Source organism: Perissodus microlepis, chromosome 22 (assembly GCF_051167445.1).
Source record: "Perissodus microlepis isolate ML-2025 ecotype Zambia chromosome 22, ASM5116744v1, whole genome shotgun sequence".
Lineage (NCBI taxonomy): Eukaryota > Metazoa > Chordata > Actinopteri > Cichliformes > Cichlidae > Perissodus > Perissodus microlepis.
This window is the reverse complement of record NC_140481.1, coordinates 25,750,103-25,768,122: the sequence shown is the minus strand read 5'-3', so window position 1 is coordinate 25,768,122 and position 18,020 is coordinate 25,750,103. Positions and strand designations below refer to the sequence as shown.

The window sequence follows — 18,020 nt, the reverse complement described above, 5'->3', positions numbered from 1 at the left end:
AAATGGTATGCCATCATAAGCATATTAAAGACAGTAGAAAATATACCTTTTTTAAAAATCCCATTATTATGATAACTAAAACCTGAAATTTTAACTTGAATAATATCTTAGTTAACCGAAGTAAAAATAAAAACTGCACTTCTGAAAGAAAAACTGGATCTTGAATTGTTTTGTGTGCTCATAAAATAAACCAAAAGACAAAACATATACAAATAATTAGTTTTAATTATTAGTTTTAATTAGCCTTTAGTGTATTTGCTTGCTTAGAATTCTGATGTCTACTGGATAGTGATTCAGCTGTCTTCAAAAAGGGTTTGTTTTAAATGTGCGTTCTCATCTAAGTTTTTGTACCTGGCCATGTTTTTATAAAAAAGATACTAAATCAAGCAAATCCATTCAGGAAACTCATTGAAACTAAACTTCATTAAAATAAATAAATTAAAAAAATTAAACGTAAAAATAAAAACCCGGTTAGGAAATATAAATAACTGATCGTCACTTTAAGTTCAGGGAGCGTGGATATTTGAATAATTATCTGAAAGGTTCTGCATCAGCTGTACACAAACACAAAGTACTTCAGGTAAACTTTCTACAAACTTATGTCATACATTTAAAAACAAAAAACAAAACAAAACAATTAAACTTTAACCAGAAAGTTAGTTGTTTGACTGAAGTCAGAAGTGGCAGAGGAATTTCTGAGGCTGGTGCACCTATCATATAATTTCTCTAGATCCTCTACTTTTATACTTGTCCATCAAATCATTCTCAAAGCAAACATCACATTACCTAAAAATGTATATAAACATATTTATTATGTTCACTATTGCATTATTTTAAAAAGCCTCAGATGAGTTTTAATATAAATATTTGTCACATACTCTTTGAGTGTTTGAAACAGTCTAATAAACAATCAAACACGCAGTACTGTAGTACTGGATGGTTGGGCCCCACGTGAATATAAGGCACAGTGAAACCAAACTATCATACTGACGTCGCTGATCCATCCAATCACATTTCGTCTTACTCTCCTGTCAGCCAATGGCCTGCAGCCGTCGCCGCTGCTTGCTCGTCTCCTCTTAGTGCCGTCAATTCTAAACATGCCCATCATGTTCGTAGTTGTGGGCTTTATCTTCTGTCTTGCGTGTTGATTTTCGTCACGATGAGCAGCCTCTGCAGAGAGGTGATCACCCTCCAGCTCGGACATTACTCCAACTTTGCGGGAACTCACTGGTGGAATTTACAGGTGAGGAGTGCGCGTGCAAGGCTAACGCTAGGCTAGCTCGCTAACGTTAGCTGTGCATGTGTTGTCAAACTTGTGAGCTTGCTGTGAACCGTTAGCTCTGGTTAGTCTCAGTTTGACAGACTGGGACACGAAGTATGGTCAAACTGACCAGCATGGCATTGACCATAAACAGAGGCATAACCGCCAACAGTTGTGTGGCTAAAGCTGCTGAATTAGCAGGTTAGCAAACTGTTACGAGCTTTTCATAAAAACACTCATAACTGTTACCTGAGCAGTTAGGTCCATAATTTGTTGGTCCAAGATTTAAAGCAAATATTATTATATATAGATTCCCCATTTTCAAAGGCTCTAGCTCAATTAAAAAGTTTTCGTATTTTAAAACAAAAGGTTTATTTTTAATAAATGGATAAAGATCCAAAATTGGACCTCATCAAATGTGTTGTTCCCCCCCATCTCCTTTTAGGTGCTCTATATCAAGCTATTCCTTTAGCCACCCTCAGTTGCTGCTTGTTTGTCGGTCTCTCTGCTTTTTGTTTAAAAAAAGAAAATAAAATGCTGAATTGGGTTGAAATCAGGTGACTGACTTGGTCATGGAGGAATACTTTGTATTCCTCCATTTGTATTTGAATAATTTTGAGAAACACTTGGGTTGCTTTTGCAGGATGATTTGGGGTCATTATTCTTTTACACTGTGAAGTGCTGTCTAATAAATTTTCCAGCTTTTGGCTCAACTGAGCAGAAAGTAGAGGCCTGTACACATCAGCATCCATCCTGTTACTTTTGTCAAGTCACATCATTAGCGAACACTCATGACCTGGTTCCACTGTCAGCCATATGTGCCCATTAGGGCTGCCACAAACGATTATTTTGATAGTCGACTAGTCGGCGATTATTTTTGCAATTAGTCGACTAATCAGATCATGCATCCATTCAACATAAAACGTACAGCTTATTGCACTAGCATGCATCTGCTCTTATATAACTATCATTAGCTTACAGCTTTAAGTGTTTAAGGTATGTGCTAACCAAAAATAAAGACAAGATGATAGTTTATTAAATTTGAATGAAATTTGCAGATTGTTTCGGTGGAGTTTAATAAACTGCTCCTTGCTATCTAAAATATAACAGGACACCGGAGTAGATTCTCACACTTCTGATAATCAGTTGTCTACTTGACTTTATTCAGCTGTGTAAAAACTGTAACTTTAATCTCATCCAAACCGATTTACTCAGGAACAAATAAAACACTGAAAAAAGCCAAACAACATTTTTAAGTTATCTAAGTGACTTATATATCATGTTTAACCTGAGTAGCGAAAGACAGCGGTGGGTTTGAAAACGATTTGCCGGGAGTCCGGTGTTTTTTACCGGCTCTAGTGAGCCTTGCCCCCGGCTAACTATCGAGCTGGTGGGTAACAGACGCCTCCGAAAACGTCGGAGCGCTTTTGAAAATATGTGGCGTCTTGATAAACTGAGCAGATATTTGAAGTTTACACAGCTACATTCTCGCCTGAAAATATGTAAAACGTTTATTTTGTGACCCAGAAAGAGTAATAAGAGTAATATTAAAACTAACCAGCTGCCGCCATTGTTGGAACTGAGCAGGGCCGCGATGGGCCGCGCTATGAATTCTGGGACACAGTTTCTTCGTCTTTGGTGTTTAACGGCAGCTGGCATCCTTGTACATGCAGTGCTGCCATCTTCTGTTTCAGTCCGTTATTACACTCTTAAATCCTACTACTTATTCCTGCGTCTTTTGGGATCTTACAAAGCTTCAAACGACGTGTCGACTATTAAATTAGTCGTCGACGATTTTGATAGTCGACGTAATCGTGACTAGTCGACTAATCGTGGCAGCCCTAGTGCCCATGCAACAACACTGCCTCTCCCATGTTTGACAGATACTGTGGTATGCTTGGGATGACAATCAGTGTCTCTCCTTCTCCTTACTTTTCTCTTCCAGTGTTCTGGTTCAAGTTGATCTAGGTTTCATCTGTGCAACGATTTCTTCATTTTTTCCCCCCAGATTTGTGCTTATTTAAATGTTTTCTGGTGAAGTCTAAACTGGTGTTCTTGTTCGACCATGTAATCAGTGGTTGCACCTTACTGTCAACCTGTTGTATATACATTCATGAACGGGACTAATTGATTGTTGACAATGATACGTTTACTTTGTGAATTTCTTTAAGCATTGTTCGATTGCTTTGACCGTGCTAGCAGATAAACAGTGGTGCTCCTCTCTTTGTTTGCAGGATGCATCTTTATCGTACGATCCGGAGTCACCGCCAGGTGAGATCCAGAGCGATGTCGTGTTTCGTGAAGGACAGACTCTGGGCGGCCACGTCACCTACACACCACGACTCATTGCCATGGATCTCAAAGGTAACTTGCTTTTAGAAATACTGAAAACTTTGTGTCTTTACTTTGTCCAGTTTACTGACTGACTGAAATATAATATGTTAGCATTAATTTAGAGCACTTGTTATAGAGGTTTTTTTTTTTTTTTTGGTGAATTCTGAACGTCTTTCTCTCATTCTGTAACAGGAAGTCTTCGTACTCTGCGACAGGAGGGAAGTTTGTATGATGGAGGCAAGGACAGGTCTGCTGTCACATGGTAAACAAGACCCTCTCTATTTGTTTTCTGCCTGGTATAACAAATTTTATTTGTGTTGTTTTCTGGTTTCAACACTGTCACATGTTTTTTTTTTTGTTGTTTTTTTTGGTCTGTTTATTTGTTTGTTTACATATGGATATTTATCTACATTTAAATCTATTTATCTATAGGACAAATCAAATCCTATAGCATATCCCTTTTTTACCCTGCGGTGATAAAAGGAATGAGTATTTGTAGTCACCCCACTGGGCAGGTGGTATGGACAGTTTGTGAATACGATGACATGAAAATGAGCCAATGTAGGACTTTGTAATTGATACCATAGGTGAATCTGCTAGGAGGCTAAGGGGTTGCACTGACAGTCGCCATTATTCTTAACTAATCCATTTATTACATGCACTGGTCCTAAGACTGTTCATATTTAGTGTATATACTGAAAACTAAAAAAAACTTTTTGAATTCGGCAGGGACGGAAGTATCACTATGCACGAAGAAAGTCCTCCTGCAAAGAACTCCTTCCTTGAAGACCTTGATAAGTTGGATGTGAGTATTTCAAGTAGAAATGAAAACTAACACAAAGAGATTTTCACAACAAACACACACATTACAGTTATAGTCGGGTCGAAGCGTGTCATGCCCTGGACTGCTTGAAGGGACTCGCATACATGCATGTAGTGTCATCACTGACTGCGACCAGGTTACAGATCACCATTGCTTTCTCTCTTTGTAAAAATCCCTATAAGTAAGTAATAAATAAGGACGCACTGCTGTGTGTCATAGCTTCCCAAATTAATCCACAGAATGCAATAAGTGATGAAACTGGCTGTGCGAGAGCAAATTTCCAGAAAAAAAATAGCTCAATAGAGACGTCTCCAAAGAGTTGAGCCCGTCATTCTGTTCTTTGTGTCTAGAAAGGGGAGATACTCGCAGAGGCTGATTTTCCCTCCAGCTCCCAGCCTCACTGCTCAGGTATGAAAACCTCTCAACCAAACGTGCATGAAATAACAAGTTTCTTTACCAAAATCATCACATGAGCTTAAAAAGACCAATCTCTCCCAGCAGCAGGGTCACTGAGTGTGGATACAGTGAACAGCCACCTGGCTAGAGTACAGAAGAGCTACAGGCTGGAGGGCAGCGTGAAGGTGTGGTCTGACTTCCTCAGGATCCACCTGCACCCTCGGACCATCTCGGTCATCCACCAGTACAACCACGATGGGTAAGGCGGGTGCAACATTACCTGTAGTTTGTTGATGCTTCTTACTTTGAACCTCTAAAGGAGTCAGAGCCATAACTTCAACATAAAAACTGCAGGTGCAGAATTTCCTGTCACATCTCATCGAAACAGCTTAAAATGTTTGGGAAATTTTCCCAATATTTTCCAAACCTCATTATGCAAACTGTTGTATGTTGTCATCAAAGAAGTTTCTCCAGATCGAGATTATTATGACACAGAAAACATTTTAAAAATGAGTCTGTAGCCCAAAACACAGTGCAGGATTGTTAGTTGGTATTCACATAAAATCGTCATATTTTAAGATGAACAAACCTGACTAAATGTATGAAACACAAATTGACAGACAGAAACAAGCAATTCAGTTATGACAGCTTAACCATTTATAACTTCCCATATTAGACCACAAAATAAGAGTGGAAGGCCCTCACCTGCGTTTCACCACTAGATGTCAGCCTTCCCTCACAATCAGATTAAAACTGACTGTTCTCTGTGGGTCAGTATGGAAGAAAAGGCAGAAAATGTATAAACACGTTTATTATACAACTTCATGTATCCAAGCTGTCATTTTTTGTTTTATTAAAGTAATTAGACGAAACCTGAATACTTTAGAATAAAATTAAAGAACATCCAGTTTTCTAAATTAATTTTATTCTTAAATTGGTTGACAGAATGAAATAAAGCATTAAATTAAATCTAAAACATACCCACAACTGCTTCTCCACCACACTTAAAAAGGCTTCTTGAGACTTGCTGACTTACAGTTATGAGGTATTTAAACTGAGTGATTTATATTTGCTTTTATGGGCGTTCAGAGAGGCTCACCGTCTGGAGGCTTTCGGCCAGGGCGAGTCTCTCCTCCAGGGGTCGGTGCTTGAGGAGCTGGAGGACAGGCTGCACTTCTTTGTGGAGGAGTGCGATTACCTTCAGGTAACTCTTCCATTTCACTCTCCCCTATAATTAGAAATATTTTTTTTGTACTGTAAGACCTTTAAAAAGATGCTAATCAAAGTTTACTTGTACACCATCTCGTATCTGCCATCTTCTTGCATATCTCTTTGTGCTTCCTCAATCCTTTTTTCCTTTCAGGGCTTCCAGGTGCTGTGCGACTTGGCTGATGGCTTTGCAGGTCTGGGGTCGAAGGTCACTGAGCTGCTTCACGACTCTTACGGAGGGAGGGGCATCCTAACCTGGGGGTTGTTACCCGTCACTCACCCAGATTCAGTGAGTGTCTCTTTCTTTAAATGCAAATGTTTTGTAACGCGGCTTCTTTATTTATATTTATTGTCTCTGTTTGAACAGACGCCAGTGAAGGATCTCTACCACCTGCTGAACTGCACTTTAGGGATGGTACACATGGCCAGTCACAGTTCTTTGTTCTGCCCGTTGACCTTGCGAGGTGGTCTGGGAAGACGACCGTCCTCTCCCACAACGTTCACCCACCTCAGTTATGATGTGAGACTGGCTACAGTACTATTATTGTGTCCTTTGGTCAACAAGCAATTATTTTAAGACCTTGTACTGACTTATTTTATGTTCTATCCAAATGTAAGCACTCAACCTTTAAACTTTGACACAGCTCTGATTAAAGAGATAATTCAACTTATAGACACACATTTTACACGTGCAGGTATGCAGGATTATATACAAGCATGGGGTTTAATCTATATCTGTCTGTCTTCTGTGCCAGCCCTCACTGTGGTACCACTCCAGTTCTGTCCTGGCTTTGGCATTGGACACCCTCACTGCACCTTACAGGCTGAGAAACAACAGCGTCCCCATGTGGCAGCTGGCAGATGACCTGGCTGTATCAGGGAGGAAGGTATTTAACAATTGTTCGTTTTTGTTTTCTTTTTTCTGCCCCTTCAGCAAATATTATTTTTATTTTTTTAATCAAGTCATGAAAGGAACTAGCTCGAAGCTCTATAGGTATATAAAGGACATGAAGTCTCACAAGCTAGCTGGATGTTGCAGCTAGGTTATTTATCTGTGGAGATGCCTGAGATTATGGTAACCAATATTTAAATCACAGGTTGTGGCTGCTTATGGTGCCGTCCCCTTTCCCATGATGCACAGCTCCTCTCTCCCCGACGCCCTGAGCACATACACCGACGTACTGCCGTGGAGGCCTCTGTCTGGGTGCGCTGAAGCAGGAGACGGCCGATGCTACGGCCAGTGGGCGACGCTCAAAGGCTACAAAGGCCAGAAACTCATCAGGTCAGAATGAAGTTATTGAGTCAGTTATATTCTACTCTGACTCTTTAGTTTAAGTTTGCTTCTGCCCCTACGAAATTACCACTGACCTTCTTCATCTATGATAGCTGGTGTGTGATAGACCCCAGCCTCAGAGCTTGTTCCTGTGCTGCATTGAATAGTGCCTTTCTCCACTCCGGTGGATGTCTCCCCCCTGACCGTTGTCCTGGGTCCCCCTTGCCGTAGCATTCATATTTATCTCTCTCCCTCATGTCCAACTCTTCATACTGGAGGCTTATTTAGCATAAGGGGTCTAGCCTAGGACCCTTACTGGATACAGACGCCTCAACAGGGTACCTGATAACAGGTGTTGTCCAGCTCTTCATACTGGAAACCCGTCCTTGGATGTCTGCCACTGTGATGGTTACTGGACCCTGTTCGGGGAGGTTGCTCTGGTGTCTTTATCCTAATGACTTTGGGTTAAACTTCAGCTAAGGTTGTGAATGATATAGAAAAAGTCAGTTTTGTCAATATTTTTGAATAAACAACTTGTAGCAACATGCTTTTTTTTTTTTTTTTTTCTCCCTTTAATTCTCTTTTCACCAGCTCGCTGGCTGCAGGAACTAAACCGCCCACTCCTCTGCACAGTCTCCACAGCGGTGAGGACGTCCTGGCTTCCTACATCAGATCCTTCTATCCTTCAGCTCCTCTGTGAGTCTCTGCACTGACACGTGACACTTGCTATTTTTTTTTTCTAACAAATTCTCATCTCTCACCCTTGCTCTCTCCATCATCTTGTCATCACTGTCTCAGGGCTCTGCAGCTGGTTTCTACTCCCAGTGAGCTGGCGCCACCTTTCCCGCAGATATTCAGTCAATCCCTCGGTGCTCAGGGCTTCCTGGAGGGCCAGCCGCCCCCGCCTGGCAGTGAGTGTTTTTGTCTGTGTGTAACGCAGACCTGCTCTATTATAGGTTTTCATGAATGATCTTTCTCTGCAGGTACGCCCCGTGTCGTCTCCTCCGTACCCGTCATGACTTCCCTCCAGTCGGGTCCTGCGCTCGACCCCTGGCTATCCGAGCTGCATCGCGGTGCAAGTGCTTTTGACATCCGCCGTGTTGCCCCCAGCTTCCTTTCTCAAGGGCCTGAAGTGTCAGACTACCAGGAGGCCCTGGAGCAGCTGCGCCTGCTGGCCCGGTGTTACAGAGACGACAGCAGAGGCGTGATGCGCTCTTCCTCCGAGGAAGAGGACGATGACTGAAGTTGGCTAGCACGACTTGTATCTGCCTGCTTTGTTTATCAGCCTGCATGCTGTCAGCCTGATGCAGGGAGACTGAGAGGAGCTGTGCTCTGCTGTGTGAAAGGATGAGGACTGAAGTACTGGGTGACAGAAAAGAGGAAGTTCTGCCCATGTAGTTTGTAATTCAATGACTGTTCATATGTAATTAAAAGTATTTTATACAAAATGCACATCATAGGACTGTATTTACATAAAGATGTAGCTTTCACCACAGGTTGCATAGATTGTAGCATTCACAGCTCTCAGAGCAAAGAAAGGGACTCTTTGTTTGTTTTCTGCGGCCTCAAATGAACAGTAAACTGTTGAACATGCTTTGGGGTTTTTGTAATTTGTCCAAAGCAGAATCAACTAATTTGGGGTTTAATGGGACATTTAGTATCCTCGGCCAAGTCTGCCTGTTTGTGCTTTAAACCTTTAATAGAACATCATAAAAAAATTTAAAATTCCCCCTCAAAGGAAAACATAAGACCAAGGAAATAATGAATGCATTCACACTGGGCGCCTTAATCACATGACAGCAGATGTTGATGTGAGTCTTCTGTGTTAAAACCACAATTTGCTAAAGATGGGACTACAAAAAGCACATCTTAGACACTTGTTTAATGCATTTCATGACAAAAATATAAATTGCCATGGTTGTAATAACATTTAAAAATGGAATAAAGAGCCTATAAAGTTAAACACAAATATCTGTAATGCTGATAATCTGGTCAATAATCCAGCGCAAGTCCTGCCTTTAATAAAGCTTTCTTTGATTTAGGTCAAACTAAAGTATTAAAAGATGTAAATGACTAATATGGACTGAATTGTGGTGAAACTTAAATTATTTAATAAAGTTTTAATCTTTATAGAAAAATATTTTCTCCACACCAGAACTTGATAAGAAAGGTTTATTGCTGCTTTTGTGTGGTCTTTTTTTCCAGGATAAACAGCTCTGGTCCAATTCAAGTTAGATTTAATGATTCAAGCAGTTCAAAGAATAATACATGGATCTCCCTCTGGTTAGAAAACCAGTCAGCAGCAGTCTGCTGTAGCCAGCTCCTGGGAGAGATTTATAAAGAGACTGTGCGTTTATCTGATTGGTCAAAACTATTGAGAAGCGGCCGTTGTTTACGTAGCCAAGTTCTGCTCTCCCTCTCCTCCCTCAGCTGCAGCTTCACATTGGGATGGACAGATACACCTGCCTCCCTCCCTCTAACCTGTTATCTCGTTTTCTGCATCTGAGACAACATCTGTGTGGGCTTTTGTTTCTTGACCTTGCTCTGGTTCACGCACACAGCCTTCTGCCACACATGCACAAACAACTTGATCATGGGAATCTATAACTTTTGTTTTGAGTGCTCAGTAGTGCAAATAACTATTAAACTGATCTAAAATTAATTACAGTCCCCATACCATTTGGCAGCACAGGTCTTGTAAACCAAACCCTTCTAGTCCTCACACTGCAATGCAATCTGTCACTGAACATATCCAAACTTTATGCCATAAAATGGAAAATATTCTCATGATCTGAGTCACCTCAGTATTTCCTTCTATGAACTGATAATTCTTAGTGTACTCTCAAACACTCGCTTTCCTGTGTGCGAAGAGTATTTATTTAGCCAGCTCCTGTTATGGCTCACATGTAGATACACATTGGAAACCTAAGGAAAACTGACTTGACCAATTCTGCCAGCAGGTACAGTTTAACTCAGGGATGTCAGCCAAAGGGTAGACAGAGTGGATGGCTTTGTAAGATGTGAAACACACAAAGTAAAATTTGGGACTTTCTACTGCATGTTTTCTTCTTCTCACATTATGGATAAAATCAGAGCCCGAGGACTAAATTGTTGTTCCAGAGATCTTACTGACAAATTACAGTTCTATTAAATTAAAGTTCTACCTTCAAAGTAAGTCTTAGACAAACGATTAAATATTAAGTGTATCGTGAATCATGTCATCCAAGGAATCATGGTAACAGGGTTCTTTGATTTATCCTACTTAAATTTCTGTCACGTGGAAAACAGGTGGCTTGAATCAGTTTTATAAATTTAAATGTAATATTAAGCTTGGCATGAATAAAAATGTACCCACTAATTGTTTATTAGACGAAAATGTGTAATCAGCTGAGTTTGAGGGGAATTTACCAAGTTATGAAACTGAAGCCTGCCAGCACCACTGCAGTCAAACCAGCCTTTTACTTTACAAAACACATCTTTGGCTTTTTTAAACAGATAAAACTGCCTTATGAGTTGTTGTTTTTTTTTAATTAATCCTATGTTAACATAGGATAACAAAACAAAAAACCCCAAAAACATTTTCTAAAAACTGTTCCAACTGTTTTCTGAGCAAACAAAGAAACAAACTCAGCCCGGTGATATTTACACCATCATGCAAAAAAATAAAAATAAGAGCCAACCTGCTTCCCTCACACACCGAATTTATTACCAACATAAACATGACTAACAAGTCCAGAACAAGCTTTTTTTTTTTTAATGTGAAACAAAGATTACAAGGATTTCACAAAAGTGGGGAAGGTGTTCCCAACCAGCATATCGACTAAAACAGTATGCTTCTACATTTGATTAAAAAAGGCTAAGACAAATACCATACCTTCGCTTGAACTTATAAAACTGACATTGCACCCTGTTGTTATTTTTACAAACACCACTAATGAAAACGTATGTTGGTAAAGGGCAAATGAAATGGGGTAGCATGTGCATAAGAGACATCGAGCATGAGCGCCTGGTATTCTACAGCTACTTATCAAAAAACAGGAGGTGAGGATAGTGTTGTCGGGCACGGGGAATGTAAATAGAGGGCAGGAGGGAGACACTGGGAGGAGGGCTTGTGACAAACAGTCCAAAATCTGAACTAAGAGCGGGAACGGGAACGAGAACGAGACTGGGAGCGGGATTTAGAGCGGGACTCCGATCTGGAGGCGGAGCGGGAACGGGAGCGGGCTTTGGCAGGTGAGGGGGAACGGGATTTGGACTTTGATTTAGACCTGGCTCTGGATTTGGACTCCTCAGGAGACTGAGAACGGGAACGAGAGCGTGAGCCTCGCTCAGGCTCGCCGCCCTCGTCATCGCTCTTGGGCTCCTCCCGGCCCTTTGAGACAGATTTCCTTGCCTGATCCTTAGCTCCAGATGCAGAACGAGATCTAGAGCGAGACCTAGAGCGAGACCGAGAGCGAGACCTGGACCTGGACTCCCCCTTCTTTCCCTTTTTCCCCTCTTTCTTGCTCTTTTTACTCTTGGGGCTGCGGCTCCGGCTGCGATCCTTGTTCTTCTGAGCGCCGTTGCTGCGCTCCTCCTCCTCCTTCTTGCCCTTTCCCTTATTCTTCTTGCTACGAGATCGGCTGCGGGAGCGAGAAGCAGCTCTGTGGACAAAAGACAAACCAAGTCTTATTGCACCAACCCATCCACCAAAATTCTCATTAACATAAAGCACTGAACAGCTGGGTAAAATTACTAGAATTTTAGGGGTTTTTCTAAGGTCTGTTTTCTCTGTTTCGATGTTCCGCAACACAAAAATGGAATGATTGTGAGCAGCTTTAAAAGAATCTGAGAGACATAATTTAAAACAGAAATTTCTACATCCTGTCTGAAGACAGTAAAGAGAAAGTACGTAGTCTTCATGCTTTTTAAAGGCCACCATACAAAAAAAACAAATAAAAGACTTCTTGCCCTATAGAAGTCTACAGTAAGACAGCCCTCAGCGCTAACCTCAGTAAACACTTATGAACAATTTATGCGCTCTCAGTCATATTTAGTAACTAAGAATCAGAAATCACAAAGGAGGATTATTCAGGATCTGCTCATCCTTTGTTATTGTTAATGACAAAGGATTAGCCAGTCAGCATGCAGTCCTAATTGCAGTTGCAGTCCTGAAAACGCTCCGTTTGCAGCTAAGCACGACTTTACAAACCAATGCGCGATGTCATCGTCTTATGACAAAGACTGAAGGTTTGACCTGAAGATTTATTTACATTTTTGTGCATGTATTATTAAACCCATTATGCATTTCCTTATTTTTATATATACACCCATGATTTCAGTAACGGATGGTCATATTTAAACAAAGTCTGTATTAATGAAGTCAGGATAGAAGTAAACGTAACCCCTTATTTTCAGCTAGCTTTCCTCTACAGTGAGAACGAGAGATCTATCCTAATATGGCAATCTCAGTCTCACGGCTCTGGCTGTGAGCACAGAAGCTATAACGGCTTCTTACAGACAGGATGAAGTAATAAGTCACAACAAAGAAACAAGAAAGAAAGATAAGAAAGCCTTGATTTGAATCATGCAAAGTAACTCTAGTAGAGTCTACGAATATGAAAGCTATAAATGAGCGTAACACGTTTCCTGTAACATACTTATAAAAACAAATGAACTGAGCTGGATACAAAGTCTCAAGCTGTCTCAAGGCAGCTAGTGAGAGGACAAAACGATCGAACATTATCAGTTTCTGGACAAAACAGCAAAATAAAATTTTTCTCACCTGGAGCGGGAGCGGCTGCGACTGCTGCTCTCACTGCGGCTGCGGCTCTTACGAGACCTGCGGCTCCTGGAGCGAGACCTGACAAAATATTATACCATTTATCGAGCTTGGATCCGACTGCAGCAGCATGCAATGCCTAATATAATACCAGACAACAGTGCCGTTTTTACCTGGAACGGCTGCGGCTACGAGAATACGAGCGGCGGCGCCTGGCACCAGGACGGTCTTCAATGAGCCGGATCTTTCTGCCGTTCACCTCTGTGCCGTCGAGCTTCTCCAGGGCCCTCTTCATATCAGAGTAGAGCCTGAACTCGATCACCCCCTCATTCTTCCGGCCCTTGTGGGTGTCAGCGTAAGTCACCTCACCCGCCTGCCTCATGTAGTCCTACCAAGGAGAGGAAACAGATGAGATCATGAGAATGTGTCCACTGGAGGCTCTGACCAAACTGCATGTAAATATTTTACATAAAATCCATGAGAGCTTCTGAATCATGGATTCATATTACATCTTCCCTTATGGACAACCTGATCAGAATGGGTGTGCTGCGCTTTATGAATGTTTATGTAATTATGTGGCCACAATAAAAACAAAAATCAAACCTAATGCAACGTTCCTAAAGTTGGGAAAAAATAAGGGAAATTTAAAAAAAAAAGAAAAAAGAAAAAAAAGAAAAAGACGGGGAAAATCTCACTCTAGCTATGGGAAATGTTAAAACGCTGAAATAATGGTTCACTTCAAATTTTTTTTTTTTTTTTTTTAAATCAGGACTGTGAGCCTTACTTCCTTCACAATAAGTATTTAATATGAGAGAGGAGGGTGAATTAAGCAAAAACATACCTTTAAGTCTTGCCAGCTACAGCGGCTGGAAAGATTCTCAACAATAAGCCGATAATCTGTCCGTATAGGTGGACCATATCTGTCTCTTCCTCCCCAGCGTCCATATCCACCTTTCAGGGTAACAAGGAAACAGAAGGAACAATGAGGACTGGAAAGCAACCGGGATGGTGCAGTCATACTAAACTTCCAGCTACACACTATTAAAATATATCAATAATGTCTTGGGAAAGGTAACAAAATAGGGAAAAAGCAAAAAGGCTGAAAAAAAAGAGAGAAAAAGCTATTAATTCCTAAAAAGACCCTAATTATTTCTTTCTATTAGTCTTTCTTTAAATTTTTAAGCCAACAAGAAAAAAAAAACCCTATGGATATTAAATTTTGGTTGATGCTCAACAGGCCTATTTTAATAAGAAAAAAAGAAAAGAAAAAAGCAATAAAAATAAAATTAATAACTGAAGGAGGAAGTACTTACGTTGAACTAAATCAAGTGTCTAATCTATCCTATCTAAAAACATTTCACTGATACAAAACATGTTGTTTTTTTTCAGGCACCTATAAGAGCTGAACCCACATCTGTTCCTAACCCCATGGCATCCTCACCACCCGGCCTGGGCCTAATGGGAAAAGCGGTCTTCATTCACAATGGCTCCCTTTTTTGGTCTGCCCAGGGGCCCAGAATGGTCAAACCACACTCTTGGAAAGGGGGGACACCATGGCCAGCAATAGGGGCAGGCAGTCAGCAAAGGACTCTTTCAATTAAAACATTGAGGTTCTTTGTTAAATCTTTACCTTTAAATTGACAATCACTTTAAATGAAATAAAAACGGAATAAGACATCAATAGATTACAAGATATTTGACAGTCAAATAGTTACTCTACAATGCTCAATCAATACATTTATACTGTTTTAATTAGTAAGCCAATTCCCGCATCATCACACATTCACATGTATTGTTAGTTTCAAATCCATCACATGGAAACCCAAGATATTTGAAGAAGTCATTGGTGGCTCTGGTGCACACAGATTTAATCACGTTACGACACCTCCTCCCACGCATGCTGTTCTTTTCTGAGTAGGAGCTGTGAAGTGATGTATAGCAAAGCAATTCAAAACCAAATTACTGCTCTATCCAGAAACTCAGATGTACTCGCAGGCTAAGAGACCACTAGAAACCTAGAAGGCTCACTCAAGCCAGAACAATAGTGAAATGTGGAAGGGTGGGAGTGTCTCAACGACCAAAACAAAGAAAATGAGGTCAGCGGCTTAGCAGGAATAATTCCCCTTTGGTTCTCAAAGAACGATCTAGAGGTATCGGGGATACACCTACCAGACACAAGGATCAGATATTGGTCAAATGCTGATTTGAAAACCTTAATCAGTCCGTGATAACACGCCAAATTGTGGTTAAACTGTTAAATGTTCACTTTAGACAGCAAAGCTGCGCCATTTTCTTTCTTAGGTTCCACCTTGCCTGTTTCCAGCTTTCCATCACAGAAAGAAAGATGCCGCCATCTGTCAGGGACTGCATCGCAGAAGCAACAGTTAAGTTGTACATGAGTAAGATTTCCCCAATTCAAAAACACCACTAGAAACCAGGAATGCTCATTGAGATCGCAACAAAGGTGAACTGTGATGAAACTACTGTGGAGGTGTGACCCAGAAACTAAAATTGAATTAATAGAGAACAAATCAGCTTCACCTCACTCCACCCAATTCTAAGAACCAGCTACAGAACACCACCTCTGTCAGTTTCCACCATGAAATTATGATATAAACTGAATGCACATTAGCCACCAAGGACCAGTTCTGCCCCCCATGAAATTTAAGAATTCCCTGAAATAAATGAGATTTCTTATAAATTATTATTCACGTGAAATACGGGCAATAAACCGCTGGACACTTACTCCGCCCTCCTCCTCCTCCACCTCCTCCTCCACCACCACCACCACCACCACCATAGCCTCCATCACGACGTGGTCCCCTGGTGTGCTCCACAATGACCCTCTCTCCACACAGCTCTTTGCCGTTTAGGTCATATACTGCATCATCAGCATCACGGGGGTCATCGAATTCAACAAACCCATACCTGCAGATGGAAATAAAACATGTTTAAATAAAAAGAAGAAAGGACTTTACAGCAGAGTTGCAGCAATGTAACAATTTTACTGATGGCAGCAGGTAACTGAGCAGGATAAATTATTATTGTCATTTAAATTCAACCTTTTACATGTTTTCCTGTTATCTGTGTTTTATGATATAATACTTTCTGCACATTTTATTTAAGTTTTGCTCCTGTTTAGTTCTTTTTACTGACAAGTTGTGTGTGTGTGTTTTTTTTTGTTTTGTTTTTTTAACTTGGATGATTTATTTTATTTTAGTAATATACATTTTAACCTTGTTTCCTATTGTGTTTTTCTAAACATTTTCATGTTATCAAGCTGTTTATGTTTTTTTTTAATGTTTTTATATATTATTATTGAATTACTACATTTTATTAAGGTATTCGACTTCCTTGAACCAATTTTTATTATACCTCTCATTTAATATTGTTGGCTGTTGTAACGCAGAAATTTCTCAATACACCATTTTACTTCCTCAAATGTGAACAAATACAAATTTATTTGTTTTGCATTTTTGTAAATTTTATATCTCATCCATCAGTGGGTATTTTTCCACAGTTTTGTGACACATACAGACCAAGTAATCGAACTTTACAGACTATTCAATCCTATTATAGAGACAATAAACACCATTCGGTTGGAGCCTTAGATTTTAGCGGCCCTACGCGTTAATTTGTTCAGATTAGCGCCAGTACGACTGCAAAGAGATATTTAACGTAAAGGAAGGCTATGCATACGGTTGAAACTATTCCCCCTACAGTTTCATATTGCGTTAAAAATATAACGGTGGGTGAAGTTACAGCTGCAGCAGACCGTTTGCTTGTAATGCACACAGCCGCCTTTGACTTTGCCACGTCCAACATTAGCTCGCTAGCGATTTGGCGCTAACGCAAACAATAACCAACAATAAAGATGGGAAAAATTAGCTTGACCTTTACATCGATAAAACAAGCACTCGTGTAAAACTGAGGCGAACTTTAGGGGAAAAAAACACACGTAATAACAGGAAAAGCGAAATTTGGTGTAGAGTAGCTATATTAGCATTAGCAAGTCTGACCCGCTTTGGATTCAACAAGGCCGTACGCGGCCCTTCAAGCACCAATTTCCATATTAAACACGATTAATTCACAGCATCGTTACCCATTTTTCAAGTCGACTTCGAGTATCTTCCCGTAGCCTTTAAAGAACCTCTCTACGTCCTTCTCTCTGGCTCTGTAGCTCAACCTTCCGATATACACCCGCGACATGCTGCTGGCTCCTCCGAGCGTGCTGCCGAAACGACAAACCCGACAACAACCAAGCGGCTACAGCGCAGGCGTGAGACTGCCGCCATACATAAGGCCCTCCTTTGATATGATAGGCCACGACTAAAAGGGGTGTTGTCTTCGTTTTTTTAACTTTAGTTTTTAGAAAATATATCGTGCGATTAGGCTATTTTAAGAATGAATGAAAATAACTTTTTACAGTTAGACCAGAGCCACCGTTGGATAGGAGTTTCCATTCCTAGTTATCACAGAAATTGTGGGGTTATTATTGAACCAGAACTATTTGTGCGAATGTCTATCTCAGTTTTTGTGTGCATATTAAAATCTGTGTGTGACTATTCAGATCACTGTGTATGTAATCGGATTTCTAAGTACGCAAATAAATCCACAAGCATACACAGCTATGACAAGCTTTGTTTAAAACACTGAAACTATCGGGTGCAATTCACGCAAAGGTACAACAGTGGGAGATCGGCCAGTTAAGGATTTGCGACAAGACGCACTCCTTGATGGCACCGGACTACAAACAACAAATAGACATTAAAAGCGTAGTTAAACAACTACAGAAACTTTGTGAGAGTGTATAAGAAACAAGTATTTTTTTGTGGCCTAAGAGTACTGCAATTAGGAGGCCGTTGCTGGAAACTCTCCGAAACTGCTAGCCTCATGCCTGAAATCAAAATGGCGAATGTCGGAAAGCGGTGCTCTGACTGTTGTGATGCGTTTAAAACCTTTT

The 18,020-nt window shown here is 40.6% G+C and overlaps 2 protein-coding genes across 3 annotated transcripts; one reads left to right on the top strand and one right to left on the bottom strand.

The window, feature by feature from the left end:
* The first annotated feature begins 1,032 nt into the window (after positions 1–1,032).
* Positions 1,033–9,958, top strand: msto1 (misato mitochondrial distribution and morphology regulator 1). Its single transcript, XM_084918531.1, has 14 exons — positions 1,033–1,243; positions 3,496–3,625; positions 3,788–3,857; positions 4,325–4,400; positions 4,769–4,826; positions 4,920–5,073; positions 5,904–6,018; positions 6,178–6,312; positions 6,391–6,543; positions 6,779–6,910; positions 7,121–7,305; positions 7,888–7,992; positions 8,095–8,207; positions 8,280–9,958. The coding sequence occupies exons 1-14, from the start codon at positions 1,160–1,162 to the stop codon at positions 8,537–8,539; spliced, it is 1,770 nt and encodes a 589-aa protein (XP_084774657.1). The 5' UTR covers positions 1,033–1,159; the 3' UTR covers positions 8,540–9,958.
* A 1,022-nt stretch (positions 9,959–10,980) lies between these two features.
* srsf4 (serine and arginine rich splicing factor 4) lies at positions 10,981–17,342 on the bottom strand. Of its 2 annotated transcripts, XM_084918534.1 has the most exons (6): positions 17,160–17,342; positions 15,804–15,985; positions 13,899–14,008; positions 13,231–13,445; positions 13,061–13,138; positions 10,981–11,939 (listed from the first exon to the last, which is right to left on the bottom strand). In XM_084918534.1, the coding sequence occupies exons 1-6, from the start codon at positions 17,264–17,266 to the stop codon at positions 11,432–11,434; spliced, it is 1,200 nt and encodes a 399-aa protein (XP_084774660.1). In that variant the 5' UTR covers positions 17,267–17,342; the 3' UTR covers positions 10,981–11,431. The 2 variants fall into 2 exon arrangements, with proteins under 2 accessions (XP_084774660.1, XP_084774661.1); XM_084918535.1 differs by lacking the exons at positions 15,804–15,985; positions 17,160–17,342 and adding an exon at positions 14,451–15,797.
* Between the last annotated feature and the right edge of the window lie 678 nt (positions 17,343–18,020).

Bases quoted from the DNA above. Each gene is read 5' to 3' on its own strand.
- srsf4 (XM_084918534.1), bottom strand. From the start codon at position 17,266: ATGTCGCGGGTGTATATCGGAAGGTTGAGCTACAGAGCCAGAGAGAAG. The intron at 14,009-15,803 runs GTAAGTGTCCAG...TTACCCTGAAAG, and splicing joins TGGAGGAGGAGGAGGGCGGA to GTGGATATGGACGCTGGGGA. The intron at 13,446-13,898 runs GTATGTTTTTGC...TCTCCTTGGTAG, and splicing joins GTAGCTGGCAAGACTTAAAG to GACTACATGAGGCAGGCGGG.
- msto1 (XM_084918531.1), top strand. From the start codon at position 1,160: ATGAGCAGCCTCTGCAGAGAGGTGATCACCCTCCAGCTCGGACATTAC. The intron at 4,401-4,768 runs GTGAGTATTTCA...CTTTGTGTCTAG, and splicing joins AAGACCTTGATAAGTTGGAT to AAAGGGGAGATACTCGCAGA. The intron at 4,827-4,919 runs GTATGAAAACCT...CTCTCCCAGCAG, and splicing joins CTCCCAGCCTCACTGCTCAG to CAGGGTCACTGAGTGTGGAT.